The sequence below is a fragment of the Phragmites australis genome, chromosome 4 (genome assembly GCF_958298935.1).
Source record: "Phragmites australis chromosome 4, lpPhrAust1.1, whole genome shotgun sequence".
In the NCBI taxonomy this organism is placed as follows: domain Eukaryota; kingdom Viridiplantae; phylum Streptophyta; class Magnoliopsida; order Poales; family Poaceae; genus Phragmites; species Phragmites australis.
The window spans coordinates 44944242-44970982 of record NC_084924.1 but is presented as its reverse complement, the minus strand read 5'-3'; the positions used below and the strand labels follow the sequence as shown (position 1 = coordinate 44970982).

Genomic DNA, 26741 nt, shown 5'->3' with positions numbered 1-26741 from the left:
AAGAACCCCCAGAGAGAACACATGCAGTTAAGTGGTTGCAAAATTTGCCTTACTGAAAAAGACAGCGTCTGTGCATGAAGCAAATGAAGATCTAAAGGAAGGAAACGATGAAAAAATGGCTAAGGTTGGGGCGATGTCTGAGGAGGAGTACGATAACATTGTAAAGGCTTGTGTGCTCCGCTCTCCTCTGAAGAAAATCTTTGTTCTCAGTGGAAAACAAAACGAGAAAAGGCAATACAGACTTCAGAGTAAGAAAAAGCCACCAGTGGGGCTCAATCCAGTCCAATAGTCTTATGTTGTTAGCCCGGCCCGGTGGATAACAATCAAGGTAGTTCGCAGGCCACCACATCCGGATTCCGGACCTGCTGCATCGAGCGAGTACCAGTACAACTCCCTCCGTTTCTTTTTACACCACGTATTGAGATTTTAAAAAGTTAAACTATTAGTCAAGTTTTAACATACAATTAGTCAAGTTAGGCGTATGTTTAAGTATATAAAACTATATTAATATATTTGTATTTTACACATCTTTTAATACGATATTGATGTTGTAGCAATTTATAATATATTGTTTGAGAAATTAATCGACAAAATATACTTTTTAAAGACTTCTCGAAATTCTAATATGTCCTATAAAAAGAATCGAGAGAGAATTTTTTAGGGGTCTGTACGGAGGATATTGTTCCGTGACCCATTGTCGTAGCAGCAATAAGCAGGAGGAGGAGCCCCGTCATTGACCGGCGGCGGACGGGCAGGTTTTAATTCCGGCGTTACTCTTGTGCCGTCATGCACGCTGCCACTGCTCCAAATTTAAGCTTTCATTCAATATTTCCATCTACCGCACCTATACAAGACGACCGAGTAGCACGCGTGGCCCGGCCCCCATCTCCTCCTTGCTCTGCTCCCTCCATGGAAATTAATTAAGGCCCTAACCACTCGCCGGTGAACCCTACTCGCACCACAATTAGGCTGCACACCATCGATCGCCTCCGTTCCACGTTCTCCAAGCACAGATCCAAGGTGGGAGCCTTTCGCCGTTTCGCGTGAGAGGATGGCACGTCCGGTACGAAGACGAGGTGATTGGGATCGAGCACCGGCCGGATGCGTGCGTGCGTGCGTGAGAATTTGCAAGGAAACGGACCACGGTATGCAGATGGTGCCTGCTCTATAGAAGCACGGATGCTTCTGTTGCGGTGCAACATGGAGTCCAGATACGGAAGAAAAGTGATGTGTAGTTCATGTTTCAAAAGAAGAAGAAAAAAGTTGATTTGTAGTTATAGGGGGAGACACTTTCAATTTCAGCCGGATTTTCACACCGATAAAAATCATCGTAGATTCCTGCACCTCCGTCAGTCTTGCTGCCTACCACAACAGTCTTCGTTGGCCATGTGAGGTTAGGGTTTGGGTTCACGGACCTCATGTTCGGAATTGAAGTGCACAACGGAGCCTGATAGTGAGTGTTAAGCCCGATTTTTTTTTTCTTAAATAGTATGCTACCTCTTGTTCGGAGTACAAACTAACAAGAGTTAATGTGATCCTCTGTTTCCAGCTTGTTTAGCTCGCGACACCGGATATATACGTGCAACGAATTATTTCGTTGTCATGACTAGAGAAATATAGCAACATTATACACACGATTCAATATGTGAGAGGACAGTTCGTTGCATCCGCCATCCAGCTAGTAAATGAGGCGCATTAAAATTCCTTACACCAATCTGATCCATAACTGAATTCGCTTATGCCTTATAATCGATCTGGTCATAAATACATGCCATTATAAAAAGTTCAGTCAAACTTCTAAATTTTTAACTAAAAATAGCTTTTTCAAATATTTAATTTGAAAACTTTAAAATAAATTTATCTTGAAAAAACATTTCATAATATCACATATTCAATGGATCTTATAATTATATTCTAGTAATAAATAATAATAATTAAAACTATAAATTAAAAACCGTATCTTATCTAAAACAATATGTCTTAAAGATTATCTATACATCCATGATCCATATGTGGACGCATCTTAGCTTTATATATGATCGAGCCCGGACAAAGAAAATCCAGGTCCAAAATTACGAACGGCCCCGTGGATGCAGCAGCGGTCGGGCGGCTCCATCCTCCTGGCCATACTTATTTTGCATGGCTGCGTACGTGCTTGCTTAACCTGACCTTTTTCCCGTTTGCTAATCGCCCTTGAATTGGGAGTCTCCATTAACGCGTGGCAGAGCATTTCCTCGGAAGAACGAAAGCATACTGACATAGGCGCCAATAAATTTCGGCGCCCCAGCAGCCAACAAACTTTCTACAACGAGCAGAGCACTCTCGCTCGACCATGAGTGCGAATACATGCACGGATCGACAGGTGACATATACCGAAAGTTCCGAGCTACATTTATATGCACTTATATCTACATCATGATCGTATACGTACGTCCATTCCAGTGGCCTTAGTTATCATCGCTGCTTGATTCTTGCGCATGCAGGCTGCTGCGTGTACACGTGCAGGCATATCAAGGTGCACGAGGTAGATCGATCTATGGATCAGATGCTCGATCCCTACCAGCCGTTTGATCGATGTCCGTTGCTAGTCCCTGCAGCAGAGCAGCTGCAGCCCGAGCTTGAGCGGCGCCGGCTCGGGTTCAGGGGGCGGCGCGGCGCGGTTCGGCGGGTGCAGGAACTTGCAGTTGGGGCAGGCCGGGCTCGCGCGGCACATCATGACCAGCATGTGGCACCGCACGCATACGGCCGCGACCATCTCCCTGCAGCTGTCCTCCGCCTCCGCCGGCTGACGACGGTCCGCTGCCGGCTTGGGCCTCTTCTTCTGGACGAGCACCCCGCGCGGCTGGAACGCGAGGTTCAGGTCCAGGTCCAGGTGCCCCGCGGTGGCGCAATTCGACGCCTCCTCCTCCTCCTCCTCCTCGGCTGCGGGCGCGGCGCAGTAGTCCGGCTCCCCTCTCGGGTCCTTCAACGTCCGCTTGTGCGTCCTCGTGTTGTAGTAGTGGATCTGCCCCGACTGCTCGCGCGCGCGCGGCACACGGATCAAACGCGCGTCAATTAGTAGGACTACTTCGTTGCACACCCATGCTTCCGTGCAAGTGCACGGGCATGGCACGACTCGACATGGATAGGCCTCACGCGCGTACCTGGATGTCGAGGCAGCGTTGCCATTCGGGGGGCAGCGGCGCGGCGTCGAAATTGAGCTCGATCCCGTCCTCCACCTCACCGCGGCTGTTCTCGTGGTCGTCGTCGTTGCCGTCCCGCTTCCGCTTCTTGCTGGTGGCGGTGGAGGCGACGACGCTGCCGATGAGGGAGAGGCACGGCGGCCGCTTGGCCTCCGGCAGGAGCGCCGACTGCAGCGACACCATCTACGTTCGGCCGCTGCTGTCGTTGCACCGTCGGTCGGTGCGGTGCAGCGGCAGCAACTATCGTACTTGGCTTGGTCGGGCTGGGCGCTCCTGCCGATGTACCTGAGTGGATCGGCCGATCGATCGCGTTGGCTTCTGTGTTGCTGTGGTGATGTGGGTGGGGTTTGGATTCGGGTGCAGGTATTTATATAGGGAGCCGGGGTTAAGGCTCCTCGGGGGCCAAAAATTTATGAGCACAGAAGTGGTAGCCAGGATCTTAAAGGGGACACTGAGACCGGGCCCACGAGATGTTCGCACAGCTACTTACACTTACTACTGGTCAGGTCGGGTCACGTCAGGCCACGCCAGCCGCTGGCCACTACATCGCATTCGATCTCGATTGCGTTTGCATGCTATCCGCCCCCTTCGGCCGCTGGGCCGGCCGGGCTCGGTGCTCCGGTCACCTCCCCTCCCCGCGCGCCATTACTGCATGCTCCGGCCATCGCCACCGCCACCACGCATCCATCCACCCATCGCATCGCTCTCCGCCCTCACATGCTTCTTAACGCTGCATGGGCTTTTGCGGTTAACCATCGTTTTAGCTCGCCATCAAGCGAGCTAGCATCGCATTAACCCCACTCCCTCTCCCGTCGGATCAGTGCTCGGCTTCAGCCGGCGTCGTTCCCCCTGCCGCCCGGGGCCGCGTGAAGTCTCGGGCAGCTGCGACCGAAAGCGGGTAGACTAATTACAAAAAAAATCCATTAATTTGAAACCGCGATTCAACTTTCCGTTTGGGCTGTGGATACGACCGCATTGATTAGCATGAAACGGATATGATCATGTCATGGAGCAGTATAACGGGAAAGATCCAACGATCAAGCCCGGCCCTTCATTAGTCGTCTCCATCTTCGTGTAGAAGGTGGCGCTCTCGTCTTCCTTCATCGTCTCCTTTTTCTCCCTTCTTCCTTTCCCCTCCTTTGAAGCAAGGTAGTTGAGCCATTAATCACTCGCCGATCACAGCGTCAGTATGTGGAGTGCAGTATTAGAGCGTGGGAAATGAGGTCCGATCAGGGTTAGACACTTTCAGCTGCATAGATCGCTAGCAGCAACAGTACAAATACTTCAATTAATACACGCCGGATGCCGGTGAGTGAGGTTTAGGATGGGATCGAGTAAACATGAAACTTACTGCACGCCTGTTGGCGCGCTTTTAAAGCTAGCTCTATCCTCTTCTCTCTCTTTTTAGGACAAAGCTAGCTCTATCCTCTTCTCTCTTTTTTTAGGACAAAGCTAGCTCTATCTAATTCTGCTCCTGAATGCAGTAAATGTAAAAATAACAGTGGCTGTTCATGCTGGTAGGAGTAAATGAGTATAGCAGCAGGAGCAGAGCAGCAAATTCAACCGTACGCCTCCAGTCAGCAATGTCAGCTAGCTTGAATGCATCAGAACGGAACCATTACGGCTTCTCCCTCTGTAATCCTGACTACTATTAGTATCAAACCGTCAGATCATATCGCCACCGAACCTTCCATGTCTACCCAGCCTTCTTTCATGACTTGGCCAACAGGAAGGAACTGGAGGTGAGAGCTCGCGCGCGCGCACCGGGCGGGTGGCCGGAGCCGAGGAGGAGGGGGGCGAGAGCCGTGTACAGTTGAGGCCCCATAACTCCAATTTCCAAATTTACAACAGAGGAATAAATTTTCGCCAACCTTCTCTTTAAATTCGGAGGGGCGTGGCTGAATTTACGGGGATGCCCCCCTTCCATCGGCCTCCCCAGGAGATCTGGAGATTAGCTGCGTGGCCTTTAAGGGCCTGCCGCTGCAATTGCAATGATGGCTGCTGGCTGGTGCAACGCAATTGCTCCGGTGTACTACTGCTACTCTTGCCTAGCATCTAGGCTGACTAGTCTGTGTACAAGTGTGGTTGTTTTGGGTCATCGCTGTACATCTTGTTAGGAAATATTCAGCTGAATAATTGCAGTTGTATGTTCGATGTCTGTCTAAGTGTCTAACATTACTCTAGCAGATTGTGACCTTGGCTGGGCATGTACAATGCTAATCTAACTGGGATGCATATCAGGAGCAATTTAGCTTGTTTTGGAAGTGAGAATTAGCTAGTGCAATGTACTCTCTTGGGGTATCATCGTAGTTAAATATTAATGATTCGTTGACCACCATTTGTTGGGTGCATTCTAGGGTACTGAGGATTTTTGTCTTGCCAAGACAGGCCGTGCAGGTGTTTCTAGCTCACCGGTCATTTTCATCCGTTAACGTGCACCAGATGCCATTGTTTGCACGAATTTCTTTCAACCCGGTGAAATTGGATTCCACTCCTGTGCAAACTGGAGTGAATGCTGCTGCTGCAATGATGTCGGTAGCTCCCGATTTGAAGATCCGATCCCCAGAATGCTAGAACAAGTGTGAGCCTCACTTCTGGACCTCTAAGTAGAATGAGGTAAATTTAAGAGCTGGACGGGCCACAGCGCAAGAGTAATTGCGTCAGATAGAGAAGAGGGCGTCGATCATTGGTATATCGATTATGCGAATACTAGTACTATAAAATAGAGATATTTACTGATTCAATATATATATATATATATATATATATATATATATATATATATATATATATATATATATATATATATATATATATATAAAAGACAGAGACACTACTCTAGTTTTTATATAAGTTTTGAACTTTCTTAGAATAATAATCATATGTCATATCTTTTCTTGATTAATATTAAAAAAACAATTACGATTAGAATTTTTGTAAACCTATTCTTAAGGCTCTCGATGAGTTCTATTAGGTAGTGTTTGGTTCGTGGGATAGGGTGGGACGGAGCGGATCCATTCTGTTTTTGAGCTGTTTGGTTAGAGTTCAGTGGGATGGGATGGTTCTGAATCAGAGAATATTCTTCAAAGATTCGGGATGAATCCGTTCCAGAAAAAAGACTGAACGCAACCATCCCACTTAGGACGGGTCACTGACAGTGGCCCCAAAATCTAAAATGGAGTCGTTCCATCCCACCCACCAAACAAACATTTGATTTCGGACCATCCCATCCCATCCCTAAATATATGAATGGAATCATCTCATCCCACCTCGCTCTCCAACCAAACACTACCATATTGTAGGTAGGTCTGAGCCCCTATCTATGAATTTGTTGTAGTATGATTATGTCGTGAACCTTAATAGGTGTATTTGGTCCTACTCAATTATGCTTGATCTGTGTCGTTTATCCAGCTTGTTAGGTATTCAATCTGATTTGAGATCTCAACCTTAAATCAATCTGTGTGAAACACAATAAACTACCTAAATATCAGCACATGTATTATTTAACTCATGACAATTGTAAACCCTATCATATTGAACTATGAATATACGTACAGTAGATACATGTTCTAAAAAATATCATATTTTTATTAAATATATAATTAATTATTATTTAACTGGCCTTCAATTTCAACTTCACGCGCCCGCACGCAACGTCGCCGCTTTAATTTTTGCTGCGCATAGCGATGTCGCTAGTCGACAGCTCGCCGCCCGAAACGCTGCTGGCCATCCGATGCAGCACGGCCGCCTCGGATCGGTCGCTGGCTCTGCCATAGGGGAAAGAAGAGATACGCACGTGCAGGAGCTTGGTTGTGGCCAAGGTGGATAGTGGTCCTTCGTGTAAATTAATAGCTATACAAATTGCTATTTAGCCTTAGGCTATATATTTCTACTATTGATCTCTACTGTAGACCAACTCGTTTTATTGCCCTGCTGATTTTTGACCCAGCTCTGCCACTGCGCACGTGTGCGTGGCTGCTCTCCGGTCTCTTCCCTGTTTTTCTGCACACATGTCGAGCACTCGAGCTGGACGAACTGCTATTTTCTGAACAGCAAGCACGTCTTATTTTATGCGTAACAGCAGAAGCACTCAGGATAACCTGGTCATCTAAATGAACTTATCACGAAGTGCCTGTAATCCAAACAGGATGCCCCATGCCATGATCAGCACTCGTGCATCTCTGCACTGTTGTGGTGGTTTGAAGTCGATTTGAAGCCCATGCTGATAGTTCAGGAGCGCCGTGTTCGATGTCATGGCCGGGAGTCAGAGATGTAGCAAGGCGACTACTCCTATATATTTTCCCAATAAATGTTGCCAACTGTGCATGAATTCCAACGTGCCAATCGTGATCCGGCTAGCATTCTGGCCTGCCATATGCAGCAAGGTCGGACGATGGAAAGGAAGGCAAAGGCAAGCATGCATGCTGGTAGGTCAACTCGATCGAAGCCGGCCGGTCGCGCGGTCAGGATCAGTGACCTACCGACGCCGATGAAGGAATGAATCTATTACATATATTAAAGAGCTTAGAGCGATTCTAGAGATTAAATTCATATAGGCTCTACGTGTGTATATATAATTTCTTTTGTGAGATTTCAGAAAAATAGTGAAAGTAATAATAGTTATATTGATAAATCAGTTAAAATAATCTAAAACACATAGGAAAATAACTAATACTAAAAAAACATTAAACAAATTTAATTAGATTCGTATTACTATCATCTATATGTTAATATTGTATGTATGCATGAAAGTACTACTATTTTTTCTATAATTAAATAAATATGTTAAGTATTGATAAAATTTATAAACAAATATTGAGATGCTAAAAATAGATAAACTTAGTTTTTATTTTTTTTTATCATACTCTATGCAAAAAAAATAAACGTTGTCTAGGCGTGCCAATCCGCTAGTTGCACTTGCACACGAGAGTGGTATGCAACGCACGTACCTCATCAGAATCCCAGTCTCTCACGTCGTGGTAAAAATACCGGAGCGGAGGAGTACATAGAGTCGTAGTCGTCGACCCGAGCTGTAGCCAGTCTGAGTTGGGTGCGGTCTTTAAGGCGGCGATAACTACGGCCCGTACCGATCTGACCCCGGCGAGCCTCATTACGCTCCTGCCTCTTCCTGCGTGTGCCAGTTTGTGCACAGGCGGAACTGTTGATACGGATCGGATACGGCTCGCTGCTGCCCGCCGGCCTGCTTGGCGCCGTGACCTGCGTCCTCCTCCTCCTCCGCCGTCACTGTGGTGCATGGATGAGCCTGTTGGCGTGGTGGTAATTCTACTGCTCACTACTACCATTGCATGCTTGGATTCAGTTATGCATGCTGCCTGTGTTTTGTCTGTGCGACAGTAGCGCAGAACAGTTTATATATCCACTGTCAGGCTAAAACAGTTACGCATATATGACATCTACTTTAACAGGCCAGTTAAATTCTCCACTCGTCTCTGCGTTGAATTCGATTTGAGCGTGCTTCGGAGAATTATAGGCTACTGACGCACAGTTAGTTTACTGTTGCTGTCAAAATGCAGGTGCTGAGGTGCATGCTTCTGCTTCTCAGGAACTGACCTGTTGTCTCATGTTGTTTTTTTTTTCTTGGAGAGGAAGCAGATCGTCTCATGTGAAATGAGCACTCGGGCCCAACACACAGCGTCGCAGGCACCCCAACCACTCACCCATGATCCATCTTTAAGGGCTTCGTTCGAATGGATCAAAACAAGAATAGCCCGGGATGGGTCGGTGTTTATGGCCCAAGTCAAACAAGGCCTATACCCGGTCACGCTCAGACCTTTTTGATTTTTATATATTTTAAATCCGAAAATTGCAAATACATAGGTTGCGACAGGTTTAAAAATAAAAAAATGCAGCTTTCCAATACTTTCAAAATTCAAAGCACTATAAAAATAATTATGATTTCTTAAAAAGAAATCACTAGCGTAAAGGATATCATCTTCTAGCTCCGTAAAAAAATCCGAACATATGACATATAAGTGCTAGAGAGCAGTAAGGCTGTGTTGCGTAAAAAATTCCACTAGCTCTTAAACAGTCTTATTACAATCGTTTATATATATTAAAATTTATGTTAAAAAATAAGTAAAAATATTACAAGATAGGTGAGATAATCAACAAATATGAGTACCACATACCATACATGCATGCGAAGGAGACATATATTTCCCACACGTGTTAAACTTCCCTTCTTCTACTGGACGGCACTCGTGGTTGTTGCGAAGGAGACATGTATTTCCCACACACGTTAAACTTCCCTTCTTCTACTGGACGGCACTCGGTTGTTGCTTACGAAACCAAGCTCATCTGCCTCCGTACTTTGACCCAAGAAATTACCTGCACAGCTGTGCTGGTCAGCGCTGACTTTGTGCGATGTACCAAGTTGCCGCCAACACTACTATCTTCAGTTATAAATATTTGTTTTAATTAAAATCCGATTAAACTTTAACTATCAATAATTTCTAAAATATTTAATTTAAAAATATTATATAAATTTATCTTGAAAAATATTTTATAATATTATATTTTATTAGCTATTATAATTATATTTTAATAAAATAATAATTAAAATTGTATATCAAAGATTGTAAAAAATTAAAAATAATAAATATTTATAATCGGAGTGAGTAGTTCCTCCGCCCAGCACAAACTTGCCAGGGTCGCGTTGCAGCTGGTGCAACAAAGAAACAGACGCTCCTCGTTCTTCCCCCTCGGCCCACCCGACGATGGAGAAGCCTAATTTGAAACGCCGAAAGCGACCTCTTCTTCTCCGTTCAAAGCAACCCATCCTCCCCCATCTCCCCCTTTCCTTTCCATCAGTTTGTACGCGTCCAAACCCCAAGCTCTCGCCGTTCTTGGTTCGTCATTTCCAAAGCCCCGGCTCCGGCACACGCAGCGATCGGAACACAGGAGCAAGGAACTCCAGTTTGGTGTGCGATGGCGGTAGTGTCGGCGCTAGCCAAGTACAAGCTGGTGTTCCTGGGCGACCAGGCGGCGGGCAAGACGGCCACCATCACCCGCTTCATGTGCGACAAGTTCGACGACACCTACCAGGTTGGACGATCTCGTGTTCCGCTCTCTCCTGTGTTTTTAGCCGGCAGCCTTGATGAAACGATCGATCGGCGAAGTCTGACGATCCACTCCGCTTGCTCCCCGCGTGATGCAGGCGACGATCGGGATCGACCTCCTGTCCAAGACGATGCACCTCGAGTCGCCATTCGCCTCCAGCTTTGGTATATCAACTCATAAACCTTCGCCTCCGCTCTGAATTCTGAACTGAACATGCAGTTGATTGTGCGCCCGTGGAGTTGTGTTAGTGCTTACTAATTGTAAGATAGGGAAATTGAAGAATGCCGGCCGCCAGGAGTGCCGTCTGCGCTTCCATCTGCAGCGAGTGACGGATGCGGTTCTCCTCCTGCACCAGATAAGACCGCGTGTAGAGGAAAGTCGGCGGCGGCGTCATGGTGGAGAGGACGGTGATGGCCTGACTGAACTTATTGTTCAGGCCGCGCAAGGTGTTGATGACAAGCGCCGGGTCGGAGACGGCGGCGCCACAGTCGTAGAGGGTGTCGGCGAGGTGCTTGAGGCGGCCGCAATACTCGCTCACGGACATGTCACCTTGGAAGAGGCTGTGGAACTCCTGCTGAGCATAGACAGCGCGTTGCAGGCTGTTGTCGAGGAATTGGCCGGTGATTGCCGTCCACGCGGTGTAGGCGGAGCTGCGCGGTTTGTTGACGTCGTTCCAGATTTCCTTGGAGATGGTGGAGTAGAGCCAGGAGACGATGCAGGAATCAATTTGCTGCCAGTCTGGATCTTCGAACATGGCGGCGGCGTCGACCGTGCCGTCGACATGATTGACAAGGCCGAACTTTTTGAATGTGAGTTCATAGAAGGATCGCCATTGGCGGAAATTGCCTTCATCCGCGGACAGCGTGACGGGAACGTGGCTGTGGATGTTGAAGAGAGCTATCGTGGAGGCTGGGGGTGGAGCAGGATCAGCGGCCGAGGCGAACGGATTGGTGGCGCCCGAGGAGATGGAGCCAGTCGGGTTCGCCATGGCCAGAGGCAGCGGAAGAGGGAAGGTGGATCGAGAAGAAGTCTGATACCACATAAGATAGGGAAATTGAAGAATGCTCGAGTTCCATTCATCACGGTGTGTCGGTACATATGGAGGTGCCGAAGCACTGTGGGCCGATCAAGGCCAACCGCCATGCCTAGATGCTAGGGGATCGTGTACTCAGTAATAGGATTACAGTTAGGAGCCAATGGCTGAGAGCAAACTAGCCTATCTATTGTGAGCACTAAGACCAGGCCGCTGACACTAATGACTGATAGGAGATCAAGATGTCAAATCCTCTTCGTTGATACTCTGGAAGTACTTGCGCAAATCGATTCTTGGAACGGGAAGGTTGACAGAGAGAGTTGTAACTGTGATAATGTGCAGGGACACGGCTGGGCAGGAGAGGTTCCGCAGCCTGATTCCAAGCTACACCAGAGACTCCTCTGTGGCGGTGATCGTTTACGATGTGACTGGTAAGTTGTCAGTGTCCAAAAAAATTGCCCACTATCGTACAATAAGCTTTGCTTTCTGCACTAGAAAGGATATGTGAGCCTTTTGCCCTTGATTCCTCTTAGAAATGTTGTATTATGGCCAATTTCACAACTGGTGCCTTTCAGCTGAGAAAATTTGATAATTGGTGCTTACTTCCCAAAGATCACCCATACAATCTGGCATGCTGATGATTTGGGCTTTTCTTTTAGAACACTAGTACGTTCAATTGTTTGTTTCAAATGAGGCTATTTTTTCTTTTTTACAGCGAGAGGTGAACACTTCGGCAAAAGCATAATTTTATCCTTGTTCAATGTTCTGTACAATGTCGGCCACATGTCATCCTTGTTTGCAGACAGGCAGTCCTTTCTGAATACATCAAAGTGGATCGAGGAAGTAAATACACCAAAACCGACCTCGTCTACAAGAGGTTTTGTGAATTAACGGATCATTCTTATATCATCAATTCGTCATTCCATTTCCAGTGCCCTACGGTATACTCTATTGCTACTTATCTGAGGCTAAACATCATTAATCCTAATCTCCACTATTGAACACACATGCGGAAGCGTGTACTGATCGGAGTTCTACGATGCCATTAGGGTTGACGGTGAGGTGATGCAGTGCATGCTGGGGTGAGGGAGAAACCGACGGCTTGATGTAGCTCACAGCGACGTCGTGGATGAAGTCACCGGCGTGATCCTGCAGTAGAGGCATAGGTCTTCCCGTGAGCACCAGCGTCAAGCCGATCGGGTAGGGGATTTGTTGGGGCGAGAGAAATCTCTAGAGATCGTTGGATCAATCGGAGGGTCGGCTCCTCCTTTTCTTTATATTGTGCTAGGCTAAGGGGACCTAAACCATCGGTTGGTTTGGCACCCCGATCAGGGCGCGTATATGGTTGTTGTACCCCTTAGGACTCTCGGTTGTTAGCCGTCGAGATCATAATACCAACATACTCAATTATAATGGATGATCCTTGTGCTATAACTTTTGTATGAAGTGACCAACTAGCCTGCTTTAAAATCAAGGGGAAAAAACAACTAGCCTGATTAATCTTCGTTTGCTGGATGTCACTAGGCAAGTGCCAGCTGAGGAAGGAGAAGCCAAGGCGCAGGAGCATGGTGCCATGTTCATAGAAACCAGCGCAAAAGCTGGATTCAACATCAAGGTCCCGACTCTTCCTCTGTTTTTTCTTTTCTCGGGTCTGAGAAGCAACAGCATTCTGTTGCATATGGGTTACTGCTCAACCTATGAAATCTTTTAATTCTGCAGCCGCTGTTCTGCAAGATCGCTGCATCCCTTCCTGGAATGGACGCGCTCTCGTCAGCAAAGCAGGAGGACATGGTCGACATAAACCTAAGACCTGCCACCGGATCAGCGCCTTCAGGAGCAGCAGCACAGCCGGAGCAGAAATCAGGTGGTTCAGTGGTTGTGCTTGCTGAGTGTTATGTTCAGGGAAGTTACAGTAGTATTACATTGAGTACTTCAGAGAGACGAAGAGTAGATTTGCGTGCGTATGTGATCTCCATCCGAAACACAGGATTGCAGGAGAAGGGGTCAGTTTCTGTGTACAGATATGCTTCACAAAAGTAAAATGTGGTTGCTCTTTTGAAACACTGGAACATAGCATCTGTGAAGGTTAGCGGCACCTTTTATTTTGCCAAACTGAATTGCACTGAATAAATACTAACCATACACTGCAGCGACCTGATGATGTACAACTTGTAAACAGCAATGCCAGTCAAGTATTAATGAATAAAAAACTTTGTATAAAGTTTTTGGGTCAATGTAAAACACGGTGGCAGTAGTTATGTTTAACTAAACTGCAGAGTGATGGACTTTACAAACTAATCAAATTCTTTTATTGAGACAAACAATGCATCAAGGACTCCGTGGCCCAATGGATAAGGCGCTGGTCTACGGAACCAGAGATTCTGGGTTCGATCCCCAGCGGAGTCGACAGATTTTTTGTCATGTGCTCATGTCCCTATTTTTACCTAAACTCTGACAACACTCTCCCGTTCCTCATCTCTTTTTGCTTCCGTGCTTGTGCTGTTTTTCTTCATTGGGTTCGCTCTTCTTATCAATACAACGAGCGGCTGTCCTGCCAGTTCTTTTTTTTAAAAAAGACCATCAAGCTTCACCTTCATCATTCTCAAAGTCGCACACCGGTCACTGTAGTGTTTTGTTTCCCTCGACCAAGATGATGCAAAAAAGTTACAGCTATCTCAACGAAACCCAAGGGTGCCATTGTTCCTCAAAACATAAAACTTTATATGTAGCAACAAGTATAACCACTTGTCCAACGGTAACAATTACCCTGTTCTCACACAAACCGAAGGGGAAAATAATACATCAGATACAAAGCAGAGAAGGCAGAAAGCACAAGTTCCTTTTACAACTCTACACTACAGCATCACCATCACGGAAGACACGGACGGGCGGTAGCACCTGGGAAAAATTCGACAACCTGACGATAACTTGAAGCGACCAAAACCCGCCTTGCGGAAGCCTGAGGCTCGTGTGGGCGGTGTGGCAGAATACATTATGGTGAACAGCTAGTGGACGTAAATTGACAGCAATCGAATACAGGCAGCCTTCCTTGTACCACAGGTACAGATTGTACACCTCTCACCTCCTGGAGAGGGCCCTGGAGATCCTCTTACAACAGGGGCTAGTCCGAAGGGCTTCCTCGTGAGGGCGGATTGCATCAATAAGGGTATTGTTCAGATGGCCCTGTCATGGAGAAAAAAAATTGTGAGGGAGGGAACGCAGTGTTGCGCATCACGAGTGATCTAGTTCGATGTTATGGCATGCTCACCCTGGTGTTGAGAAGGGCAGTGTAAATGACGTAGTTGGCATAAGGGTCTTGCAGCAGTTGTTCAAAATGAGACCCTCCGATCAATTCACGTACTATGACAGATTTTTCATCATCCGAGAAAAACTTCAGGCATTTCTCCACCACATTGCTGCTCACCTTTTGCTTAGAGAGGTAAACATACCTTCCTTCAAACTGAGATGCCAAGTGTGCATTTGCAGAAGGAATTTTCTGTTCCAGAACATACTGGACCACATAATTCCTGGAATAAGAAACGGGTAAGGAAGCTTGGTTTTATGGGATGAGTTAATACTTGTTTGAGTATTGCCAAATACCTGCTTCAAAACACCAGTATTCAAACAAGGACTTATGGACATGTCTCAACTCACAGACGATAAAACAAATGTTGGAACATCAAAATTGTTGCTTTTGATACAGGTTTGGTTCCTTTTTCAGCAAAATACAGGTTGTGACCGTTTGGTTCAATCGCAAAGTTCGTATCATTATCAGTACCTTATAAATTTTACTGTCCCCGTCAGGCAATAGATTATTTCAAGAACTGATGATTCAACATATCAAGGATTATATCTATAGTTATAATAATATTTCATAATCTAGAAATAGCTACACAGGGTCACCAGATAAAGCTTTTGAAGTATAAATAGAGAATTTGAAACTAGATAATACATATATATGTTTATATCAACATCAACAAGGGAAAACATACGTTTTTAACAGTCAACGGGCCAATTAGGTTAATGGTGTATAGATAACTCCAACAAAGACCGGCCTGGTGCCAATGCAAGACCTATGACGGATGGCCATCAGTATTGAAAACTATGAAAACAATGCACTTATGAAGTATGCGGAGGACGGCTTCCTCTTTGTTAACCATAATGCAGAACTGTCGATTCTATAACTCTCTGTATCTAAGTGTTAACAAATATGTTAGCGAGGATATTTCTACAAGCTACAGGACATACCAGTACTTTTTCCCAAAAATAAGCACAAAGCAATGATGTTCCTTTACAATAGTACATGATCTAAGCAACCAATTAGAGATAAAGGGTTTACCCAAATGGATCCTGAGCAAGCTCAAAGCCATGAGCACATACTTCTACAACTAGCTTGGCCTGATATCCACCACGTGCAATAGATATGCAACGTTGTAAAACACAACATCCATGGCGATGCATTGCCATCTCACGACAGTGAGTTGCAGCAGCCTCAAATATAAACTGTTTAGAGGGAGTCAATATAAATGAGGCAGATAATCTACTTTAATAAAGTAAGATCAATGTATACTTAGCATATGTGCTAGCAGAGAATGTCATAACACATAACACAACATTGATTTCTGTCAAGATAATTTAAAATGAAGAATATGAAAAATTGAGCATATTAGACAGTAACTGCCACTCTTATTTTCACTCGAAAAAGGATATTATATTGGGCTACTGGAAATTAGAAAGAACATTTGTAAGCACAGAATATAATATATATCTTCTCATGCACAGAAAGAGTAACAAAAACTCTACGGTAGATCATAAGACATCATCGCCACTAAGATATGATATGCACGAAAATGGTCCTTGAGAGAACTAAGTAGCATAACTATAGTTTGGTTACTAGTTCACTGGAAACTGAACTTAGGGCATTGGTTCATTTCAGGCCCCAAACTTTCTTAATGGTCTCTCAAACTTTGAATTCAGGTCACATATTGATTCTCCCATGTAAATGGCAGAATGACAGGTGGATCCAGACCCCTTAAGTCATGTATACACAGTTAAATCATACTGTTCTGATATGCAAAAAAAGTCTCCTGGATAAAATGAAATTTCTATCGGTAGAGTTACCAAAAACAAACAAAGTCTCCTGGATATTATCTGCCATTAAAAAACTGCTAAAGATTCAAGAGTATGAGTAGCACATACAAGATTATACACACTGATGTACAGGCTTAATATTTTAGTTTGCAAGCAAAATTAATTTTAAAGAAACGGCAGGAGCTATGCCATTTCAGCCAGCAAAACTAATTCATGGAAGTAAAAAAAATGTCTAACTGCAAATGCATATGAACACAAGTTGCAAACTAAAATAATGAAATGCTTGTGAGCCTGTAGCGTACACAGGCATAGCTATGGAGCACATTAATATTTTGCACTAGATCGCGCAAACTGTATGGGAGTCCACAGAGAGTAAATTCCCTTTATTCAGATTCAATTCTCTAACTTATGTGCTACTGCATTTTTTTTTTTTCAAAAATGCAACATCTGCTAATTAGTCATAGTCAATTACATGACAAAAATCACTAGACAGAGTCCACAAACAGAAGAAACAAGTTTCTAAACTAGGAATTATTGCGTACCATGTTCTCCTCTGCCCCAAAGTTTGTCAGGCATTTCTGTATGACATGATTACCATTAAGGTCATTGACAAGGTGCATGAAGCCTGGTTGTAGGGCTGAAATAATGTGTACAATCTCCTTTCTGCTCCTAACAGTCTCTATCAATTTCTGCACTGCCCTTGTCCTGAAACAAAACACAACAGCCAAATTGTCAGCGTCATTCAATGCATTTACTAACAAAAAGGGTTTACATTGCAATGTTAGCATCATAGCAGACTTTTTCTGATGCCTGCGTACTTCTTTGTACAGAGTCAAAAGCAACATTCTCAAATCAGCAAGTGTCAATTTGCCACGTTTGGTTAGAAAGTACACATGCTTCTAATGTCAGGATCATAATGCAATTATCCGATCAACTTTCAGAAAAGAAGATCCTTACCCATGTGTGTTTAGAGAGATTTTCAGCAGCCTCACAGGGTCCTCCGTCAGCACGGTAATGATCCTCATCCTCTGATCTTCATCACATACATCCAGCATCTTCTGTACGAGATAGTTGGCAAAAGAGTTGATCATAAGCTCTGGAATGTGGTCGATGATTCCTTCAAAGATCACATCCACATGGTGTTTCCCTTCCTCAAACTTCTGCTGCAAGAACCGGCACCCATTCTGGTCCTTGGCCATGAAGTAGATGTAGCCCTTGACTCCAACCATGTTCTCATATCTCAGCGTCTTAGAATTCCCCAGCTCCAGTGCCCTGTTACTGACACACTGCTGGAATCTCCTCTCCCTCCCACGGTCCAGGAAGTTTATGTTCTTCTTCCCATCAAATATCACATTGTTCTCGCAACGGAATGCCTCAAATTGACCGAAGCCGCCTCTCGCAAACCCATTGTCTGCAATAGGGACACCATACGCATAGTGCAGCTTCGGTCCGCCGCGGGCGTTGAGGGCAATGGGACTAGGACTGAAGAATTCCCACTTGTGTTCTGCACCAGCCTGACCAGAGACCACGTACGACTCGGCGAGATCAGGGTGCACCAACCCTTGGCCCCAACCAATGCCAGTGTCATTCCCTACCCTATTGTACACCAAGCCGCCAATGCTGGTGTCCAAGCCTCTGGGGAACCCGCTGTAGCCATCCAAGCCAACGTCCGACACGAAGCGATGCGGCCGTGCTGCGACGTACCCGACCGTCTTGGCCTGATCAAGGGACAGGTGTTCATGGTGGACGGAAGAACCTGGCGCCCCAAAGTTGTAGCCATAGTACGCACTGTGCGCGGCGAGGACATCCGCGGGGGCCGCGTTCTTAACTGACTGGAGTGGCGGGTCCTGGCGCTGTAGCGCGGCCTGTGCGCCCGCGGCGGGCGCGTCCCCGATGTGCAGGCCGCGGAGCTGGTTCGCGAGCCACTGCTTCTCCTGGTCGTCCACCGCCTGCGCCAACAGCGATGGCGCGCTACCAACGAACGGGATGGACGCCTGTAACGGCGCGGAGCCCACGGAGAGCGGCGCGTGGAAGCCGCCGCCGCCCTGAGCTTGACCGCCATCATCGCGACGGTTCAGGACCACAGCGTAGTACGCGTCCTCGCCACCGTAGCGCTGCGCGGCGAACCCGTTACCACCCGCGGCGCCATGCACGCCGTTGCCGTGGCCGATGACGCCGGCGCCGCCGCGCTGCTGCCCCTGCGGCGACGTGACGTGAGGGATCTCGCTGAGAAGCAAGTCCATCTCTTTCTCCTCCGTCCTCCCCTCCGCCGCCGCCGCCCTCGCACCCATCATCTTCATACCAACAACACACCAAGCAACAAACGCGCAACAAAAAAAAAAAAAAAAACCCCAAAAATGATAACGATGGGAAATCAAAACCCCAGAGAGATCCGATAAGATTGGGACGGAATCAAATACCCGGATGGGGTTGGGGGACGGCTAATCCGCGGATCGGGTGGCCTCGGGAGGGGGGATCCGGAGCAGGGGTTAGCAATAGTCGTGCACTGGTGGGAGGCGGAGGGGGAGGAGGTGGAGAGGCCGGTGAGGCATGCAAAAGGGTAGAGGAGCAAGACGGCAGATGGGACTCGGGGTTTATATAGCCATTCAATCGCCTGGGCTGGGCTGGGCTTTGCTTATACGCATCTGTATAACGTGGCCACGTACAAATACAATTGCCGTATACGGTATACCACATTCGTATGGAAGTTAGAGCAAAATCTGCGGCTGTTAATATTTTTTGTTTGTTTGTATGCAGAAAACTAGGGGAAAAACAGTGGATTGATACTATATGAGTTAGCAAAATGTGTTGAATCATAATATATATATAGGGGCGGAGCTAGACCTGTCTCATGATTCCAACCATATTTAAGTATAGGCTCGTCAAGATCTGGTGGCTTATGAGAGGTATATGAGAATTAATGATAGAATACGGACCGTGATCAGGGCTATGGCTCCGATTGCCTCTGACATATATATATATATATATATATATATATATATATATATATATATATATATATATATATATATGTGTGTGTGTGTGTCAGATTAAGAAAGATGATGAAAAAATAATTTTGTAAAAAAGTTTCATGGAAATTGTTGTACCATGATCTATCTTAGAGATATGAATTGTCCTAGTCACGCTGGTTATAATCTAGGTAGAAGATAATTTTAGAAATTAGTACATCATATTATAGGAATATTAGTGATTTTTTTTATATTTTTGGGGAATTTTTGTGAGGTCTTAAAATTGCTAGAAGTTGCAAAAGTAGCACATTTTAGAGAATTTTAGTTTGAATTATACACAAGATTTTTAGGTAATTCCAGTTAAAATAGGTTGCTTATGAATTATAAAGCACGTACAAAATTGACATATTTTTTGATGTTTTTTAGTTTAAATTATACTAGATGGATTTTTAGCACTCAGTACTATTTTTTAATTCTCTGTACTATTCTAATGGTTACTGATAGTTACGTGGATTTCACGTACACGCTTATTAGTCACGGCCCAAAATCTACACAATTTTCTTTTGGCAGAATTCTACACTTCCGTTGAAACTTTGGAAGGCAGCACGGAAGCAAGGTTGCTGCAAACTCAAGAGAAGGGCAACTGCAGTCCAAGCTTGGTTTCAAGATCCGAAGCCAACGCCGGCCCGGCGCCGTGCCGTTTCAGGTTGAAACCGGCGCGCGGCGCAACCAACCAGCCTTGGAGGGTGGCGGCGTAGGCCTTGACCGGGTCGTGCCCGCCCAACAATAGGCATGCCGTTAAAACCGTGTCCCCGTTGGCGGGTACGGGCGCTCCTCTTTTCCCTCCAAATCGCCTGCGCGGCCCACACCCGCCTGATGCGACGCCCTCCGCCAGTTCGCTCGCCTTGCTCCGCGCCCGCTCCTCTCCGCCTCCCCCAACCGCCCCTCCCCCCATGGCGGAGAGGGCCCTCCCGCCCGTGGTGCCACCGTCGCCCGAGCCGGCCTCCTCCGCGGTCTCCACCGCCTTCGGCTCGCCGCTCGAGCCCGTCGCCCTGCCGCCCCCGCGGAAGCAGGCGCACGACACGTACGTCGTCCAGGTCCAGAAGGACCAGATATACCGCGTGCCGCCGCCCGAGAACGCATACCTCGCCGAGCGGTATCGAAACGAGCGCGCCGGAGGGGGGAAGCGTGGCGGCGGAGGCAAGGGAGCCTCGCCGTGCTCCCCGTGCGTCCTGCGCACGCTCGGGGCGGTGCTCGCGGCCGCCCTGCTGCTGGGCGCCGCCGTCGTGATCTCCGTCGTCGTGCTGCGGCCGCATGTCCCGAGCTTCAACGTCGACAGGCTGTCCGTGCACAACGCGTCGCGGCAGCAGCACATGGACTACGACTTCTTCCTGACGGCGGTCAACCCGAACAAGATGACCGCGCTGTGGTACAAGGACGGGGGGACGGCCAGGCTGCTGCACCAGGGGACGACCCTGGCGAAGGGCAACGTGGGGGAGCCCGCGGTCGGCGGCGAGGACGCCACGGACTTCAGCGTGCTGCTGCACGGGCTGCAGCACGACGGCCACACGCCCAAGGCGGTGGAGAAGGGTCTCAAGGGGTCCAAGGACGCCGTTGCGCTCCAGCTTTCCGTGGAGGTCGCCGTGCAGGTGCACATCGGCGCGCTCGGGTTCGGGCAGAGGAGGCTGGCGGTGGACTGCGAGATCAGCGCGGCCGGGCTGAGGAAGGACGTGCACATTTCGTCGCAGAAGTGCAAGAGCACCTTCGGGAACTGACTCATGGGAACTCGATCGTACGCGCGCCTTGTGTAAAATGTTGTGAAATTCTTGAGACTCTTGTGTAAATCGTCACGAACTGAGCTACGGCATTGAATGCCGGATCACAGCACCACATATGCCTCATCAAGAACGTCGTTGTCCACAACAAGCACGGCGTCGTGGGTGTGGGACGGCCGACGGGGGCAATGGCAAAGCCAGACTATCTATGCATGCATGTGTAGCCGGTGAACGTATCACGCTCGTGTCCGAGAGGGCCGCCGGTTCACGGTGACGGTAGTGCCCGGCCATGGCGCTGCCCCACGGGGAGGGAGGTCCATGAACCAAAACACTGACTGCGATCCCCATTTGTGGGCAGCACATGAGCTCTAAAATCCCAGAATAATTCCTACAGACTTGTAATGTATCGAGGCAGCAACACACAAAGTTTCATACTTAGATACAATATCTAGAACAAGAAATAAAAAAGAAAAATTGCATGGGCTGGTGGGTAAATGAAATAACGACCACCCTAGACGATCTAATCTTCTTCTTTTTTTGGAGCGGAAGCAACTTATCTGATCGGGTTCATGGCGATAGATTTCCATCACGATATGAACAGCTGCATTTTGCCTGTGGGCCAGAACACGAAAGCAACGATGGGCTGAGTTGAGTTGGGGGCTTGCACGCAGCAATTCTTATTCCAGTTTGCGAGGCGGCCAATGCCCAAACTTTGCGCCCGAGCTGTGCCGACGTCCTCGGTGCAGGCTTTGACAAACACTGAGTCTAGATTCAGCCCATGGGCGCAGTTCTTCCTGAGCCTGAAACATCCAGCTGCGTGCAAATAACCAGCTGGATACTGAATGCTGATACAGATATACAGATGGCGAGCTGAACATTGCAATGTTCCTGTGATTTCTTTCCGATATGCGCATACTTGAAGGCAGGTATGAACTTTTTTGCTAACTGCAACATTCAATCTTCTTTCTTATCTTACCCCCTTCCCCCATTGAAAGGACGGGGTTGAGATTGCTGCATCGACACTAATATGATATTTTTAGGTTTAATTTAATCTAAATAGTTCAGAGAAGAAACGGATAAACTTACATGTTCATATCGTCAGAGCATAATCTAGATATGTGTAAGATAAACTATAAATGATTAGATTTATTATATTCAAAATTAGGAATTACAGGAAATAAAGTACGAGTAATATGGTTTTTATGTATTGGCCCTACGCTGTGAAGACTGTTGAGTATGTGGGTTTGCAGCATGTTGACGGCACGATCGATCATGCTAATGACACGTCGGATTTGTTGACGATGATAACTGGTGGCGGCCAAGCGACCGAGAAAATGAGCTATGGTGAAAAACTTGAGCAGTCACGCAGAGCGCTTCCTAAAAATCTTATCTACCCATCGAAGATATCTTCAAGCCGTCTCACTTTATGGGCCCCACGAGGAGACATGCGATGGGATCCATCGCATTAATTGTGCCACGCCTCACTGCCAAGCGGCGGCAGGGGCTGGTGTAATCAGTACGGCAGGCGTGGGGAGAAGTGGTTGGATGTGATCGTCCACGCTCCCCATTAAATGTAGCATCGGGGCTCCCACCGATTGATACCTCACCGTGAAGTCCTTGCGGGGTCTACCGGCAAGGGGCTCCTCAGGTCCTCGGGGAACTCTAGGTACTCGGGGGCCAACAGTCCTTGGCCCTGAGCACCCCTCCCAGGCTTGGCTCTTCTCGGGTCATCGGGGAACTCTGGGTACTCGAGGACCAACTGTTCTTGGTCCCGAGCACCACCTCCCGGACTTGGCTCTTCTCGGGTCCTCGGGGAACTCTGGGTACTTGGGGACCAACTGTTCTTGGTCCCGAGCACCCCCTTCCGGACTTGGCTTTTCTTGGGTCCTCGGGGAACTCCGGGTACTCGGGGACCAGCTGTTCTTGGCCCCGAGCACTCCCTCCCGGACCTGTTTTTTCTCGGGCCCTTGGGGAGATGGCCCCCGAGGGAGGGCGCCATGTGACACTACGCTGTCCTGGCCTCGGAACTCGAGAACCTCCGGTTCCCATATCACCGACAACTACACATAGAAGCATGTGACCCATTCTCATTAGGATGGAAGAATCATGGGCGACCTCATAAGAAGAGAACATTGAGATATCAGCACATACATGAACATTGGCCTCTATATCAATCCCCTAATTAGTAGACTGAAATACTGAAAACACCGAAGGTAAATTTCTATACCTTGCAGCTTTGTTTCCAGCTTCGCCAATAATCACCATATCAGTAGTCTTTGAGTTTTGCTTTTATGGAGCATTTCTTCCCTTACGATTTGGACAATCCTTGATGAAGTGCCCAATCTCACCGCACACAATAGAAGATAGTTTTGTTATGTTCATCTTCTTGTTCTTGAAGGTGGTTGCTTTGTTTGGCTTATTATCTTCTCAATATCAAGAAACACGATCAAACTCTCAACAATAATTTCTTATCTCTTGTGCTTTAGAGCAGTGGTAAAGTTTCTCCACGAAGGAGGTAACTTAATAATGATGCCTCCAGCCACAAACTTGTCGGGTACATTGATCTTGAGGAGTTTGAGTTCCTTCATGATGCACTGAACCTCATAAGTCTGCTCGACTACAAAGCGATTTTCAATCATATTGTAGTCATGTTACTGCGCTCCATAATATATAGTTCACTTCTTGCATCTGATGCAACAAATTTAGTATTCAGTGTATCTCATAGCTCATTCACGCTTTGTATGTGCATATACACATCACAAAGATAGTCACCAAGAATATTAAGAATGCATCCTATAAAGAGTATATTGGCATATGCGAACGTCTTTTCCTGCTCAGCAGTAAGGATTCCTTCCGTCTTGCCATCACCCAGTAGACATTCGTAGCTATTAGCCATAGAGTGACCTTGACTTACCATCTCTAAAAGTGCATACCAGAAAACTTGTCTGGCCTCAGTACATCGATAAATCCAACCATTGATAAACCTAAGTGCTTACGATAAGGTTTTTGGATTGTTGGAAAATAAGATACTTTTAGGTTTAATTTAATCCATAAATAATTCATGAGTAGAAAATGATAAATTGACATATTCATATCAACATAGCATAATCTAGATATGTGTAAGATAGCATTATAAATGACTAGATCTACTATACTCGAAATTAGGAATCACAGGAAATAAAGTACAAGTAACATGATTTTTACATACTGTCCTACAATGTGAAGATTGATGAGGATGTGTGTTGCACCGTGTTGACAGCATGATCTATCATGCTGACGATGCGTCGGATTTGTTGACGATGACAGCGGGCGGTGCCCAAGCGATCAAGAAGGTGGGTCATGGTGAAGAACTTGAGAAATCGTAGAGCGCTTCTTAAAAATCTTATTCGCTCTCTCTCGGTGCATGATCTCAAGAGCGAGGGTTTTGGAGATCTGCTCTCCTGTTTGCTAGTGCACGCCAACACCGAGATGGAGTAGATTGCAACGACAGCGTAACAGAGAGAAAAAGAGGCAAAAATCCTACTCTTATATAGACTCACGTAATGAGAGTGTTCCCAATTTAAGAGCTACTCTCAATTAGCAGTATATATAATTCACACAATGAGGTGGGTCTTTGGATATATAAGCAGAAAACCCCCAACCTCCATTTCTATTAGCAATATGGTACTAATAGAGAGTAAACCTCATCATGAGTCGTCTCCCCGTAATATGGGCCTTTAAGATTTATTAAAAATTATTAAAATTATATAGACCCCTATAATTCGAACAATCCAGAGGTTACGAGATCTACCAGGTTAATTTGCCAATGTGGTGACTGATAGATACTTTAGCACTGACGATATGGCTTTGGGCACTGAATAATATCATGTGTACTAGCTCCTGCTGCCCACTTGCTTGGGTCCGTGAATGTTAAGAATCAGCATGGCATGCACGCACATTCCTAGTTCATTGTACCAATCTGCAAGAGCACAATTTTTGAAAGGCAGGGTTCATGCACCATGAGGCATGAGCACTGCTTCACTTTTAGAGTTTTAGGTTCCAGCCCATTGTCCGTCTTTCTGCAGCTTCAAAATCAATAGTCCAACTACCCATAAATCATAATAATGGTTCTATATTTTTCTTATGATTACACTATTACTTTAACAGCGTATAACAATTTCAAATTCGCATGTGTGCTACAATGTCTTTCATTCTTAATTTTGGAGTTGGGCAAGTGACAACCGAGTAAGTCAATCAGATCAACATTCTTTGGCCCATACTTTGCCTAGTGTCTGCCACAAACTCAGCAAACTCGGCAATTTGGTGCACCAATCTCGTATCGCAAGTGCGGTCAACAAAGCAAATGAAATCGAAAGAGCTTATGCAAACCTAGCATTTTTTTTTATGCAAGATGGCAGGTGCTCTGCCTTTTCATTTTAGGAAGTAATGAGAAAAGGAAAATAATCCAGTTTAGCAACACGAAGCTACCAAGAACAAAAGTTACAGGAGGAGAAAAGAAAAGAAAAAGAGAAAACCAGAACCAAGTAGCAGTTGGTTGTATCTGCTTTAAAACGTTAAGCTTCTTGTGCTTCGTTTGTTAGAGACATGCGCCAAGTATTGATGTCCTCATTGGCTCTCAACACTATTGTCATGTATTCTTATTCGCGGCCTTCAAACACGTGTAGATTTCGCTCTTTCCATATGTTCCACCAAGCATATAGCATTGCCCCAATCTTCGCATTCCGTTCCTTTTCTTGACATGGCATCGCAACCTTATGCAACCATCCTGTAAGGGAGTCTTCCAACTCCACCACCTCTATAGGCCCTGCAAAGCCGCACCAAAACCATACCTGAGAGGTTACATGCTTGGCGTAGGAGCAGTGAAGGAGTAAGTGGTCAGTCGTTTCTGTCTGCAGGAGACACAAAGCAAAAACCACTCCATTGTCATGCCTCTAGAATCCAAATTATCAGCCGTAAGCAGTTTTCCATGCATAGTTGTCCATGCGAAAAACACACACTTTGGGCTCTATGCTTGCATTCCAGAAGGTGTGTCCCGGAAGGGAAGAAAAGCCCTCCAAAATTGCATCTCATACGCGGATTTAGCCGTGTAGATTTCGATGGGCGACCATCTCCAAACCGCCGAGTCCTGCTGTCCCGGCTGCAAGACGACCTCCTGAATCAAGGTCCAGACTTTAACAAACTCTCTCAACTATTGCACCGTATGAATATGTTTTAAATTGTTGATCCACCGCAAGTTTCTCACCTCTAGTATCATAGTTTTATTTTTCAATTTGGTGATGCTAAAAAGATTTGGCTCTAGGGATGCTAGGGTTCCGAGACCCAGCCAGTTGTCTGTCCAGAATCTAGCTTTGCTGCCATCTCCAATATGAATAAATGTAGAAGCCGCAAAGAGCTCCATTTCCATTGTATCTAGCTGAACATGGAAGGAGCTCCAAGGGTTGTCCTGGTTGATCCAAGATATCCACGGCCACCTCATCCTAAGGGCTCGGCAGAACCACTCCGGGTCAAGGACACCCGCCCCTTAGGATCTTTGGCCCGCACATTACTTCCCAGTTTACAAGGTTGCACCCCTTCCCTTTACTGTCTTGCGCTCCGGACCAAATGAACCACT

General features: G+C 46.5%; 5 protein-coding genes and 1 non-coding gene across 9 annotated transcripts; 3 read left to right on the top strand and 3 right to left on the bottom strand.

Moving 5' to 3' along the window:
• Window positions 1-1988: 1988 nt before the first annotated feature.
• Window positions 1989-3536, bottom strand: LOC133914464 (protein CURLY FLAG LEAF 1-like). Its single transcript, XM_062357565.1, has 2 exons — window positions 3144-3536; window positions 1989-3013 (listed from the first exon to the last, which is right to left on the bottom strand). The coding sequence occupies exons 1-2, from the start codon at window positions 3363-3365 to the stop codon at window positions 2585-2587; spliced, it is 651 nt and encodes a 216-aa protein (XP_062213549.1). The 5' UTR covers window positions 3366-3536; the 3' UTR covers window positions 1989-2584.
• A 6970-nt stretch (window positions 3537-10506) lies between these two features.
• LOC133914845 (uncharacterized) lies at window positions 10507-11250 on the bottom strand. The gene has a single exon (XM_062357839.1). It carries the CDS (start codon window positions 11248-11250, stop codon window positions 10507-10509), a length of 744 nt encoding a protein of 247 aa, XP_062213823.1.
• A 249-nt stretch (window positions 11251-11499) lies between these two features.
• Window positions 11500-13458, top strand: LOC133914462 (uncharacterized). 4 transcript variants are annotated; one of them, XR_009909254.1, is made up of 4 exons: window positions 11586-12236; window positions 12345-12495; window positions 12820-12910; window positions 13015-13055. XR_009909254.1 is itself a non-coding variant. In XM_062357564.1 (3 exons), the coding sequence occupies exons 1-3, from the start codon at window positions 11518-11520 to the stop codon at window positions 13333-13335; spliced, it is 621 nt and encodes a 206-aa protein (XP_062213548.1). In that variant the 5' UTR covers window positions 11500-11517; the 3' UTR covers window positions 13336-13458. The 4 variants fall into 4 exon arrangements, 1 of the variants encoding a protein (XP_062213548.1); XM_062357564.1 differs by lacking the exon at window positions 12345-12495 and having other exon boundaries at window positions 11500-11726; window positions 13015-13458; XR_009909253.1 differs by lacking the exon at window positions 13015-13055 and having other exon boundaries at window positions 11595-11726; window positions 12011-12236; window positions 12345-12896.
• A 170-nt stretch (window positions 13459-13628) lies between these two features.
• Window positions 13629-13701, top strand: TRNAR-ACG (transfer RNA arginine (anticodon ACG)). The gene has a single exon. It is a non-coding gene; the product is annotated as a tRNA-Arg (tRNA).
• A 371-nt stretch (window positions 13702-14072) lies between these two features.
• On the bottom strand, window positions 14073-18914 carry LOC133914461 (uncharacterized). The gene is made up of 5 exons (XM_062357563.1): window positions 17344-18914; window positions 16929-17091; window positions 15635-15798; window positions 14564-14822; window positions 14073-14478 (listed from the first exon to the last, which is right to left on the bottom strand). Exons 1-5 carry the CDS (start codon window positions 18684-18686, stop codon window positions 14374-14376), a joined length of 2034 nt encoding a protein of 677 aa, XP_062213547.1. The 5' UTR covers window positions 18687-18914; the 3' UTR covers window positions 14073-14373.
• A 1394-nt stretch (window positions 18915-20308) lies between these two features.
• On the top strand, window positions 20309-21198 carry LOC133914460 (NDR1/HIN1-like protein 13). The gene has a single exon (XM_062357562.1). It carries the CDS (start codon window positions 20309-20311, stop codon window positions 21128-21130), a length of 822 nt encoding a protein of 273 aa, XP_062213546.1. The 3' UTR covers window positions 21131-21198.
• The last annotated feature ends 5543 nt before the right edge of the window (window positions 21199-26741 follow it).